At 37.3% G+C, this 13,441-nt stretch overlaps 1 protein-coding gene across 1 annotated transcript in view; it reads left to right on the top strand.

Moving 5' to 3' along the window:
* The window catches only part of MOXD1 (monooxygenase DBH like 1), a 72,611-nt gene that overhangs the window by 54,002 nt on the left and 5,168 nt on the right, over window positions 1-13,441 (top strand). The window contains 1 exon segment of the mRNA XM_029943229.1: window positions 3,920-4,062. Coding sequence (XP_029799089.1) covers window positions 3,920-4,062 — 143 coding nt within the window.

Genomic DNA, 13,441 nt, shown 5'->3' with positions numbered 1-13,441 from the left:
AAATCCGTAGCAAATATCTAATTAACTGAAATATTGGAAGTATTAATTTAATATCAGGAAGATGAAAGGTATTTATTATCACTATTTTTATTCAACATTTTACAGAAAAGAAAAAAGGTCTATGGATCAGAAAGGAAGAAACAAAGAAGCAAAATACAGTATTCACAGACATTATAATTCTCTACATCAAAAACCTTCTCAAAATTGATATCTAAAATTAACTATTTTAGTATATAAGAAACTATCTCAAGAAGTTCTGAAGAAATAAAATCTAGTATTAGATATATTTGGTCTCTATGGAAAAATAATAAATCTTGATTGCAGAACACTAGTCCACTAAAAGAGATGAAGAGGTATTACGTTCATGGATATAAAAGTCCAATCAAATAATCTTTCTCTTCAAATTTGCCTAAAAATTACACAGAAATTCTATGATTTAAGATCCTTGTATCCCTAAGAAATCTTTGTCTAGTCATAGCTGCAAAGATTTGCTCTTTTTTAAAAATGTATTTCTAAAAATTTTAGTTTTAGCTTTTATATGGAACCAGTTGATTCTAAAATCTACCTAGAAGACTAAAGGTTAGTAACAGGTGAGACACTACTAAGAAGTAAAAGGTGGAGACAAGCTATTTTAAAGCTACGGTGATCGATAGTGCACTTGGGTCCAGAGTTAGAACAGTAGAGCATAATAAGAATTTTGGAGACTGACCTATAAACTCCCTATATGGAAACTTGGTTTACAATAGTCATGGTATTCATTTAAGTGGCAAAGGATGCACTTTCCATTAAAGAATATTAGCACAGTTGGATATACAGATGACAAAAATAAAAAAAAAAAATTTCAAAAATCAGCAGTGTAAGACAAACATACCATAGAAAAAGATTTATTTATTTATTTCACAGAAATAAAAGCCCAAATAGGTAATAAACATCTGAAAGGATGCTTAATTTCAATTGAAAGCAGGATCATGCATATATAAACCAAAATGAAATATTTTATACCCATCAGTTTGGCAGTATTTAAAATTGCAATTACATGGGGCCCCTGGGTGGCTCAGTCAGTTAAGCGCCGACTTTGGCTCAGGTCATGATCTTGGGGTTCCTGCGTTCGAGCCCCGTGTCGAGCTCTGTGCTGACAGCTCAGAGCCCGGAGCCTACTTCGGATTCTGTGTCTGTTTCTCTCTCTGCCCTTCTCCTGCTCGTGCTGTCTCTCTGTTTCTCAAAAACAAATAAACATTAAAAAAATTTTTTTAATAAAATAAAATTGCAATTACAGTGTACTAAACTTGGAACCCTCACATAGCACTAAATGTAAGTTTATAAATCCACTTTGGGGAAAAGCATGACATCATCTAGTAAAGCTGGACATTCATATACGCTCTACTAAGTTCCATTCCCATGTAGATTTAATCTTAAGGTTCCTTTTGCAGGAGTGTTCCAGGAGAGAAATACGTAAAATATTCATAGTAACATGTAACAACATGGAAACAAAAAGCTGGACCAAATCAACCTTTTATCAGAAGGAGAACACATAAATACATTAGAATATGTTCATATATGCTTATAGTATATGTCTGTAAAACTTAATAAACAAAAGCCACCTTATTAACATATCTGAAGAACAAAATGTTGATTGAAAAGGGCCAGTTTGCAGCAGATCATACGCAGTATGGTAACATATCTAAAGTTGTAGAACATACAAAATTAAAATGTCATTTAGGGATGCATACACACATTTATAAATTGAAGGTAAAGAGTCTGAAAAACAATAGAATGATAAGTCAGATAGTAAGGTAATCCTCATCTTCAGTTAGGGTGGGAAGAGAGGATGAAACTTGAGCACAGAGAGTGCAGCCAGCCCGCTAGTGTTGGCTTTATTTGTCTCGTGCCTTATCTATGACTTTGTTTCATAAGACACAATAAATTGTTACTTTCGTGTGTATTTTGGTGGTCTGTCTGGACACTCTCCCTCTTCAGGTCCAGCACAGCTAAACCACTAAAACATGACTCACTGGGCACTTCTCTCCGTGTGAGGGAAGGCCGCACTTTGAAGTTCCTCTCCCTGCATAAAAAGCCGTCAACTGGCTGAGGGGAGAGGACAGTTGCCCAGCTCTCTTCCAGCAATGCGGCACCACTGTGAGCAGCCAAGTGGGCTGAAGGATAAGTTAAATAAGATAGATAGTTACTGAGGCATCACTTGCAACCTCCTTTGTAGGTCAGCTTCTTCCTTTGCCCAGTCCTGCTTTGCTCAAGTGCAACCCATTGCATTTTGCAATTTGTAAAATCATTGAGTATTAGCCATTGCGTTAATGAGTACGAACGTTACTACCAAGTCTTTCTTTTGCCTTCATTTTTGATGAATAGAGGATTTACTGGGTACAGAATTCTTCATTAGTTTATTTTTCCCTGCAGCACTTGAATATGTAATCCCAATATCTTTTTTTGTTTGTCTTGTTTTTGAGAGAGATTGAGAGAGAACACTAGCAGGGGAAGGACAGAGAGAGAGGGAGAGAGAGAATTTGAAGCAGGCTCCATGCCCAGTGAGGAGTCCCGGGGCTCAATCTCACGACCGTGAGATCGTGGTCTGAGCCAAAATCAAGAGTAGGGTGCTTAATCAACTGAGCCACCCAGGAGCTCCTATAATCCCAATGTCTTTTTGTTACTTCATCAGCTGGCCTTGTTATTATTGTTTGCCTGTATGCTGTGTGGTATTTTTCTCGTGCTGCTTTCAAAATGTTCTGTCTTTGACTTTCAGCTATATGGCTGATATGTATAGGTATTGTTCTCTTCATATTTTTCTTTGGGATTTGTTGACCTTCTTGGGTCTGAAAGTTCATGTTTTTCACTAACTTTGGGAAGATTTCAGCCATTTTTTTCAAATATTTTTCTACCCTTTTTTCTCTTCTCATTGTGAAATCTAATCATGTGTATGTTGTAACATTTAATATTGTATTTTGAGATATTTTCTGGGATATTTTAATTTTATGTAATTTTTTTTTCTTTCTTTCTCTGTCCCTTGGATTGGGAATTTTCTGTTGATCTGTCTTCAAGGTCACTGATTCTTTCTTCTGCCATAAATTGGCTGTGAAACCCATCCTGTGACTTTTTATTCAGAGATGATAACTTTTAACTCCAGAAGTTTTATTTTGTTCTTTTTTATGTTTTCCTTTCTTTGGTGTCATTCTCTATTTGTTTACTCATTTTTAATGTATTTGCCTTGAATTACTTGAACATCTTTTTTGAACTCTTTGAACATATTTACGTCTGTTTTTATGTTCTTACTAAATCCAGCATCTGTATCTTCTCACAATCAGTTTCTGCTTTTTTTTTCTGAGCACAGTTCACAGTTTCCTGTTTCTTTTTATATTTAATAACTTTTGGTTGAAAATTTGACACCGTGGATAATATGTTGTAGCAGTTCTAGATTCTATTCTAGATTCTGTTCTTCTAAGGACTTTTGATCTTTTTAATTTCAGTAGGTAATTTGCTGCCTGGATGCAAAACGTGAAATCTGTCTTCCCTGTGGTATCCGTCTGCTGATGTCTATACACATGAAAACAATTTTATAGAAAATTCAGTGCAATTAGGCAAAGATTCCATCAAACTGATTGATTGGTATCCTGTTAACCAAACATTCCCATAATCCTCACTGTAGTGAGACGTTCACATCAAAAGAACAGAATTTAAAAGAGATTATTAGGTTGTCAAAGGCAATTCTTAAAGAGATGGAAATAATTCTATTAATTTTTCAATATGTCTCTGCCTTTTTTAAAAACAAAACTGTCAGTGAGATTATTATTTTTCAGCTTTAAGATTTATTACATTTCAGTTTTGGATGGAATTGTGTGACATTGGTGGCTTGTGTGCTGTGTCGGATTTGGTGGAACATATACTTTTCTAAATAAGTATTTATTTTCAGGGCGGACTAAGCACCAGGAATGAAATGTGTCTTTCATACCTTCTTTATTACCCAAGAATTAATCTTACTCGATGTGCAAGTATTCCCGACATTATGGAACAACTTCAGTTCATTGGCGTTAAGGAGATCTATAGGCCAGTCACGTAAGTAGTGCTGTGGGTACTTCAGAGAGGGGTGGGCTTTGTTTTCGTATTGGATTTGTCACCATGTTACAGAATTGTTTTAAGTCCCATTCTATTTAATTGTTTTTAGCTGCAGTGACAAGGTAAGCTTCTTCATTGGTATATGCAGGTCCCCAAGACTCCTGCTAGGTCCAGTGATTTTTTAAAAGGACCTAAAGGATTCAGCCTATTACTGTGTTTTATGGCTGATATTCATTACGGAGAAAGAACACAATGCAGAATTACCAAAAGGAAAAGGGATATGGACCAAGTCCAGAGGAAACCCAGTACAAGTGTCCAGGGAGCCTCCCCAGTGGAGTCACACAGAATGTACTTAGTAACACTAGGATCAAAGTATGACAAAGTATGACAACAAAATGTTGTCAATCAGAGACACTCATTAGAGACTCAACACCCAGAGATTTTATGAAAGGCTGATTGCATAGGTGTCTTCTGCCTGGTAAGTATCAAAATCTAGACTCTTAGAAGGAAAGCAGATGGTCAACATAAATTGCATTGTGTGTACAAATAATCTAGGCACAATGAGTCATTCTTCATTTAGAGAAAGTCTTATATCAGTGTAGGAAATTGTTTACTAATTAAGGTCCCTGACATCAGCCGAAGGCCAACCGTCCAAATGGGCATTTCTAAGGATGGAAGTCTAGGCTGGTTATGTTCACTCTGTCTGCACAATTGCACATCACAGGAACTACTTAAATAATAAGCAAGATACATATTATTCCTGCCCTCTTGGGATTATATTCTACAGTGCAGAGAGGTAATAAATACTATAAATGTAAAATTTTAGATATTAGCCAATGTTATGAAAATAATTGAGACAGTGAAAAAAGTATGTAGCTGTTGTCATTAGGGTGGTAGAAGCCTCTCTGGGAAGTGTCTCAGTCTGCCCAGGATGCCGTAACATAAATACCATAGACGGAGTGGCTTATAAATAATAGAAATTTATTGCTCGCTCTTCTGTAGGCTGGGAAGCCCAAGACCAAGGAGCCAGCATACTCAGTGTCTGGTGAAGACTCACTTTCTCGTAGATGGCCACCTTCTCCCTGTAACCTCACAGGGCAGAGGGTGCAAGGGAGCTTTCTCGACCTGCTTTTATGAGGGCACTAATCCCATGGGTCTTCTGCCTTCATGAGCTAATCACCTCCCAAAAGCCCCACCTCCTAATATTATCCACATTGAGTGTTAATATTTCAGCATATGAATTGGGGGGGGGGACACAAACATTCACTCCATAGCAGGAGATGATGAAGAGGCAGCCATGGAAAGATCTAAAGTATACTCTTTGCAGAGAGAAGAGCCACCATAATGACCCTATGGTGGATATGAAGCTAGAATGTTCAAAGAACAGCCAGAAGGCAAGTTTGACTGGAAGAAAGTGAAATACGGTAGAGTGTAAGTGAGGAGGTCTGACTTCAACTGGAACTTTGTAGGTTACATAAAGATCATGTAGGACTTTATAGACATAAAGACTTTGGGTTTTAAGTGCAAAGAAAACCCATTGTAGGATATAAACAACATTGATTTGGCTACTGAATTGAGGAAGGATTCTAGGAGGACCAGATTGGAAATCATAATACCAACCAGGAGACTGTTGTGATCACCCAGCTGAGAGGCGAATGTGACTGGGAACCAGGTGGTGGCAGTAGAGCTGATGAGAAGTGGTGGCAAGCAGGTTACTTTCTCAGGATAGCACATACTGGACTTGTCAGTTGATGGCAATTCAAGGAGATGATGGGAGAAAAAGAAGAGGAAGGTTAAATAAGGATGTGTGAGTACTGGGGGGAAGTATATTTGAAGCAGAAATCAAAAGTTCTGCTTTGAATATATAAGGAATGATGTAGGAAAAATGATTTTATTCATTCTTAGTAATAGCACAAAGAATTAGAGTGGCTGGTAGAAATTTTGGGGCATAGATTTTGTTTTATTTTCTTTTTTAATTTTTTTTATGTTTTCATTTTTGAGAGACAGAGAGAGACAGCACGAGCAGGGGAGGGTCAGAGAGAAAGGGAGGTACAGAATCCAAAGCAGGCTCCAGGCTCTGAGCTGTCAGCACAGAGCCCGACACGGGGCTCGAACCCACAAACCGTGAGATCATGACCTGAGCCTAAGCTGGAAGCCGGACACTTAACCGGCTGAGCCACTCAGGTGCCCCAGATTTTGTTTTAATATAAGGAAGAATTGTCTAATGACTAGGACTTTTCAGAATAAAAGAGACTGATGAAATTGGGCAAAAGATACACATAGATTTTGGAGGGAGTGTGTTTAAGGATTAAAAAACACTCAATGAGAATGTGGCAGATGCACTCCCTGAAGTAGAATATAATCATGATCTACTTTTTTGTTCCAATCTATTAGAGAGTTTGTAAATTATGAACTAAGAGCACTCTTCTTTTGAGTTACACTTACTATGTTCTAGTGAATATGTTCTAGTGAGTTCCTATCCAGACAACCCAATGACCACCAGAAGTCTGTATCTACTAAAATACAAATAACAAACTGCTTGTGTAAATTAGCTTGTAGTTTATAAAGTATCTCCATATGTAAAATTTCATTTAATTTGTTTTCACACAATTCCAATAGGTAGAGTAGGACTTGTAATCCTATTTTTATAGAAGAGGAAATGGAAATTGAGGGGTTAAAAGGCTGTTCAGCATCATATCTACATAATCAATGAAGGAGCCAGTGTTTGCACTGTTTACATACCTCTGGTAGGTAGATAGATATCTGCCTTTTTACTCAAAATAAATAATTACACATGCAAAAAATAAAATAGTAATGAATATCAAAACTGTATAAAATGTCAGACAAATATCAATATTGTTCCTTACAAATATCAATATTGCCTTACAAAGACTTAGTAGCCCTTTTTTCCCCTTTAGAATATATATATATATTTTTTTACATATTGCCTAGAAACTTTTCCTCTTCAAGGATTAATCTGAGAGAATGTTGAAAACACATGGACATTCAAAGCTGTTTGTTTTACAAGGCAATGAGATTCAAAGTGTTTTCTACGGCCTCATTATTTTCTTTTGTGTTGTCTGTGTAAATCCTCTGAAAATGCTCCACTTCCATGTTACAGAGATCTCTGAGCCCACACCTGTGGTCATTCCCAGGACACATTGAAGTTGGGTTTTTCATTACTTAAAAAGACAGGGAGAATGCATCAGAGAACAAGACCAGTTTTGAGATGTCATTGCCCACATAGAACCATTTAACTACATGGTTAAAATTACATATTCAAAAATATGAGTGAAAAGGAGCCTCTATTATAAAATTATGTGTAGGCTTTAAATCAGACTTTCAAGGTAGCTCATCATCACACTGACATAAATATTGTTGAAAGCCAAACCAACAAGGTGTTGGCTAAAAGATCAGAAAGAGAAATAGTTGGATGTTTTTTTTTATTTTTCTGTTTTACTTAAAAAAATATTGGGAGTTTGGTTTCAGGATACAGTACTAAAGAGGAATGTCCTATAAAATATAGCCCCAAATCTCTGTTCTGTGCTTTGAATATAATAATCAGCTAGATGCTTTGTCTTATCTTAAACATTCTGTAACAATCCTAGGCTTAGAGGAGGAACTGATAGAAACACAGAGACAACTATATCCTGTCTCAGGATTTGTCTGTTCTGGGGGCTGCAGTTTTTCTCTACCTCCTACAGATCTGGCAAGGCTTAAGGAAAAACAAAACACTCATAAGGTTCAGATAACAGAGTAGATCATGAGTTTAGATAAATTCTGTATTCTCTGCTGTACCACACATCAACACTACGTAGTTCCAGTGAGGCTGATGTGATGGAAAGTTTGATATAATTTATTCTGTTTCTAAAAAAGTATTTTTCCTTGTAAGAAAAATCCCTCTATGTTTATATTGTGTAAAAATTCCACATGCTTATTATAGGAGTTTTAAGGACTGCAGAAGAAAAGGTGTTAAAAAGAATACACAAGCCATCACTTCAAATTCTAGAAATAAACAATACTGGGGCCCCTGGGTGGCTCAGTTCGTTGAGTGTCCAACTGTTGATTTCTTCTCAAGTCATGAACTCAGGGTTTGTGAGACTGAGTCCTGAGTCAGGCTCAGTGCTAACAGTGAGCCTGTTTGGGGTTATCTCTCTCCCTCTCTCGTTCTGTCCCTCCTTGACTTGTTTGCATGCACTTGCTCGCTCGCTCTCTCTCTCTCAAGATAAATAAATGAAATAAAATAAAAAAGAAATAAACAATACTAACATTAATTAAGGTTATTACAGATGTCTTTCTATGGAGGTCTTGCTATAAAGATGAATAAACTACTGTTATAAAGGTTATCATTTGTGCACTGTTTCAAATAAAAATATCAAATTATAATTTTGTTTAATTTATATAAAAACACTGAACTAAGACTGGACAGTTGTTGAGCTTCAGGTGAATGTTGTTGCTGCTGTTGGTTTTAGCCAAGAAGGGTAATATCTTGTAAACAGGTCTCAAATGTTGAGAACATAGATTGTAAAGGACATTAAAATGTCGCACACATTTTACGTTTCCATTTTAGATCCATCCATTTAGATGAGGATGGTCATTTTCTCCTATATCCCTTTTCCATGCCTCCAAGTATTCATTACTTATAATTTTGTATACTTTCAAGATTTTAAATTTTGGCATATAATTCTCAAGCCAAAGTCCCACAATATTTAATACAATTTTTAAATTTAAATAGATTCAGTGATAATCCCTAATCTTGCAGGATTTCTGCATTTCTGAGTTTTTTCATTTGATTCATCAGAATGTTATCTGCGAGTTGGTTAATCAAGAAGGACTTCCGGGTGCTTTGTGCCTTGAGTTGGTTTTTGTTTTTGTTTTTTTGTATTTGAGAATTTCTGCATTTTTATTTGGATGGCAGTTGGCTGGATATAATGTTTTGAGGTCATACCTTTTCCTTCCCTTGGGAGGTCTCTTTGGATGAATGGGAACATTCTTCATCTATCTGTGGAACTCAAATTAAACTAAACGTATTTCAGTGTTGAACATCTGCATTCAATTTTCCTGAAACACAAAGTGTTCATTCACTACAGATAGTCACTTTTTTTTCATTTCAGGGAAATTTTCTTATATTATATCTACACAGTTTTTTGAAAATCCATTTGGAATTTTTCACAAGTACTTTATCTTGTGTATTTTTTTGGAAGAGTTCTTCTGCGTCTTGCTTTTCCTAATTTATTTGGTGCTAAATTTGTTTTGTCCTAAATTTATTTGCATTGGTCTTCTATCTCCCTTTTCATCTCATTCTGTTTTAAATTCTTGTATGTGAGCTTTGGTTTAATTAAATTCATGTTCTTATTAAATAAGCTTACAACAGGAAACACTTATCGGAATTCTTTCCACTATAATTGGTTTATGTAGTATCAGCTTTTTCGGTCTCTTTTCATAAAATGTAACATAAGTTCTTCTTTACTCTATGTTTACAGGGTTGTTATGTCATTTCTTGCTTATGCCAAGCTAATTCTGTCTAACACTTCTCTTTGCTCTGAAAAAAAAAATGTGAGTGAATTCTTGTCTACCTTCTAAACTGATCTGACAGTAGCGTTCTATCTTTCTACATCACAGTCTGAGGTTTGGCTCACATATTTTATGTACACACTTTACTGTATTTTGAGGGTAAAGGGCCGTAGGTATAGAGGTGGTACTCTTGACTTTGTATTACAGTGCACGGGTTTTCCTTCCTCAGATGTTTTCTAGAAAATCTACTGAGGAAGTTTTTTTTCTTTCTTTTTCTTCCTTCCTTCCTTCCTTCCTTCCTTCCTTCCTTCCTTCCTTCCTTCCTTCCATCTTTTCTTTCTTTCTTTCCATCTTTCTTTCCTTCTTCCTTCCTTCCTTGAGGAAATTTTTTTTTCTTTCTTCCTTCCTTCCAGATTTGTATTTTTAAGTAATTTCTACACCAACCATGGGCTTGAAGTCACAATCCCAAAATCAAGAGTCACATGTCTTACCAACCAAGCCAGCCAGGGGTCCCCCAAGGAAGTTTTCTAACTGGTTGGGACTGAGTGAGGAAGGTCTGTGGCCTCACATCATGCGGTCAGATCTGTTGTAGTCCTTGAGGCTTCTGTACTATGAGGGAGACAACTTAACTGTGGGCTTCCCAACATTCATGTGTTCTTGGGGTATCAAAAGGATTAGAGATTATATCTTGTTAGGTCAGACTTCCTGGCTTTCTTCTTTGACAGTTAGATTATAAAACGTATGGCGTATGTTGTCTTCTCTTCATTGGCCTCTTGGTATGTTTTGATTTCTGTTTTCTTATTTATTGTTTAAAGTCAGATTGCTTCAAATAGAACTTACACATGACAAAATGCACCCATTTTAACTACATTGTTTTCTCAGATGTGTATACCTACCTAACCCCATCATGGACAAGATAAAGAGCATTTTCATCACCCCCAAAAGTTCGATTCTGCTATCTGGAGACAACCTCACTTCCCACACAAAACCCCAGGAAACTACAAACTGGCTTTATGTCACCGCATTAGTTCGATCTTTCCTAGATTTTATAAAAATGGGATCTTACATCATGTGCTCTTTCATGCCTGGCTTTTTTGATTCAGTGTTTTTTTGAGATTCCTCTATGCTGGTGCGTGTCAGCATGCCATCCCTTTTTATTGCTGAGTAGTATTCCTTGGTGTGGATGCACCGAAATTCAGTTATTGAGTTACCAGTTGAAAGGCATTTAGGTTCAGGGGCGCCTGGGTGGCTCAGTCGGTTAAGCATCCGACTTTGGCTCAGGTCATGATCTTAAAGTTTATGAGTTCAAGCCCCACACTGGGCTCTGTGCTGACAGCTCAGAGCCTGGAGCCTGCTTCAGATTCTGCATCTCCTTCTCTCCCTGATCCTCCCTTGCTCACGCTGTCTCTCTCTGTCTCTCAAAAATAAATAAAAAACAAAAAAATTCTTAAAAAAATCATTAGATCATACGTTGATTATTCCTGGACTCTGAATTTTGTTTGCTGATGTTCAAGTTTAGCCTTTTCTTATATCACTCTCTGTGATCATAGTTTTATGATGTCCTGAAGTAAGAGTGTGTGAGTCCCAAAGTTTTGTCATTTTGTTTCTTTTCTCCTAATTATTCAGGATACTCTAAGTTCATTTCATTTATATATATTTTAAAGTCAACTTGTCAATTAAATTTACAAAGGAAAACTTCTCACCCATAATAAATCATGTTAATATAACTTGTTTATATCAACTACAGTGTAACATAAATAATACCCTCTTATCTATATATGCATCTGTGCGGACATTTACACACTGCTCAGATGTGCAGAAATGTAACTGAATTTCTAGACCATTCCCAATATCCCTAACCCACTCCCAGTCCCAGTGAGAGTAGAACTTGCTACTTCAATGTTACCTGTTTCTGGTCTAAAGCTAAGTCTTTTAGGGGCGCCTGGGTGCCTCAGCTGGTTAAGCGTCCGACTTCGGCTCAGGTCATGATCTCGTGGCTCGTGAGTCTGAGCCCCACGTTGGGCTCTGTGCTGACAGGTTGGAGCCTGGAGCTTTGGATTCTGTGTCTCCCTCTTTCTCTACCCTTCTCCCACTCATGCCCTGAGTCTCTCTCTCTCACAAATAAATAAACATTTAAAAACATTTAAAAAATAGCTAAGTTTTTTAAGGAAAGATACTTGGGATAAATAGTTACTTTTTCAAGATTTCCCCTCTGCCTGTCTCTTCCTTCTCTTCTCTCCAGGGACAATCAGGAAATCTGGTGTAGGTAAGCTGGACAGGGGAGGAGGTCTGCTGGCGTGATGTCATTATAAAGTAGAGGCCTGAACGCAGTCAGCAGGAGTGGAGAGGAGCCAGTAAGTACCAGTGAAGCGGCCATCTCAGAGAGGCTCACGACCATGTCCCCAGGTCACCGGCCTCAGTCATGCTGCCTCCATGTGAACCATTAGGTGTGCCTTCTTCGAAATCTTTTTCATATATTTATAGTAAATTAGCAAGTTTGCTTACACCACTTCTGTTACTTTATGCTGTGAAATCTCAAAAAAAAAAACCAAACAAACCCTAGTTTCCAGATTTATTTTAGCAGCAAAGCTTTTTAAACATTTCATCTACATACAATACACTATTCACTCTTACCAGCAAGGCAGCTGGCCGAGCTGTGGATTGAGGCCACTTTAGCGTCTTAGTACAGATCCCAGTGCCACCTTCTGGTGTTTTAGGGAATTACAGGCTGATGATTTCCTTGCAGCATTTCTCAGGGTTATGAAATTTATTTTCTTTTTTTCAAGACAGACATTTTATTTTTTGAAAGCCACATTTTATTTTTAATATTTGATTACAAATTGTCTTAATGCTTATTTATTTCTGAGAGAGACAGAACGTGAGAGGGGGTAGGACACAGAGAGAGGGAGACACAGAACCTGAAGCAGGCTCCAGGCTCTGACCTGTCAGGACAGAACCCAACTCGGGGCTCGGACTCATGAACTACGAGATCATTACCTGAGCGGAAGTCAGATGCCCAACCTACCGAGCCACCCAGGCGCCCCTTTACTATTTGATTTTAAGAATTTCATTTTTAATAAAACCTAGCTGTGTTTTTTCATGTATATCAAAGGACTTTGTAAACATAACAGGCCCCTTTCAAGTTATTATTTTATATGAATTCTGGATTGCATCTCTACAGGGCTTCACAAGATGTTTAATTTTTGAATGCAGTAGATTTTAGACACTGCTAGATATATTTAGTGTAGTGTGATGCCTATTGCTCTTTCTTTATGGTACTTTAAGTTCTCCGTACAAAATAATGCATTTAAAACTCAACAAATACATCCAGATGGCCTATAGGCACATGAAATGATGCTCAACATCACTTATCATCAGGGAAACACAAATCAAAACCACACTGAGATACCACCTCACGCCAGTCAGAGTGGCTAAAATGAACAAATCAAGAGACTATAGATGCTGGCGAGGGTGTGGAGAGATGGGCATTCTCCTACACTGTTGGTGGGAATGTAAACTGGTGCAGCTGCTCTGGAAAACGGTGTGGAGGTTCCTCAAAAAACTATTGATAGAACTATGACCCAGCAATAGCACTCTAGGGATTTACCCAAGGGATACAGAAGTGCTGATGCATAGGGGCACATGTACCCCAATGTTCATAGCAGCACTGTCACCAATAGCCAAAACATGGAAAGAGCCTAAATCTCCATCACCTGATGAATGGATCAAGAAGATGTGGTATATATACACAATGGAGTACTACATGGCAATGAGAAAGAATGAAATATGGCCATTTGTAGGAAAGTGGATGGACTTTGAGGGTATCATGCTAAGTGAAATAAGTAAGGCGGAGAAGGACAGATAC

This window comes from Suricata suricatta, chromosome 7 (genome assembly GCF_006229205.1).
Source record: "Suricata suricatta isolate VVHF042 chromosome 7, meerkat_22Aug2017_6uvM2_HiC, whole genome shotgun sequence".
Lineage (NCBI taxonomy): Eukaryota > Metazoa > Chordata > Mammalia > Carnivora > Herpestidae > Suricata > Suricata suricatta.
The sequence above is the reverse complement of the archived record's forward strand: the minus strand, read 5'-3'. Positions and strand labels throughout refer to the sequence as shown.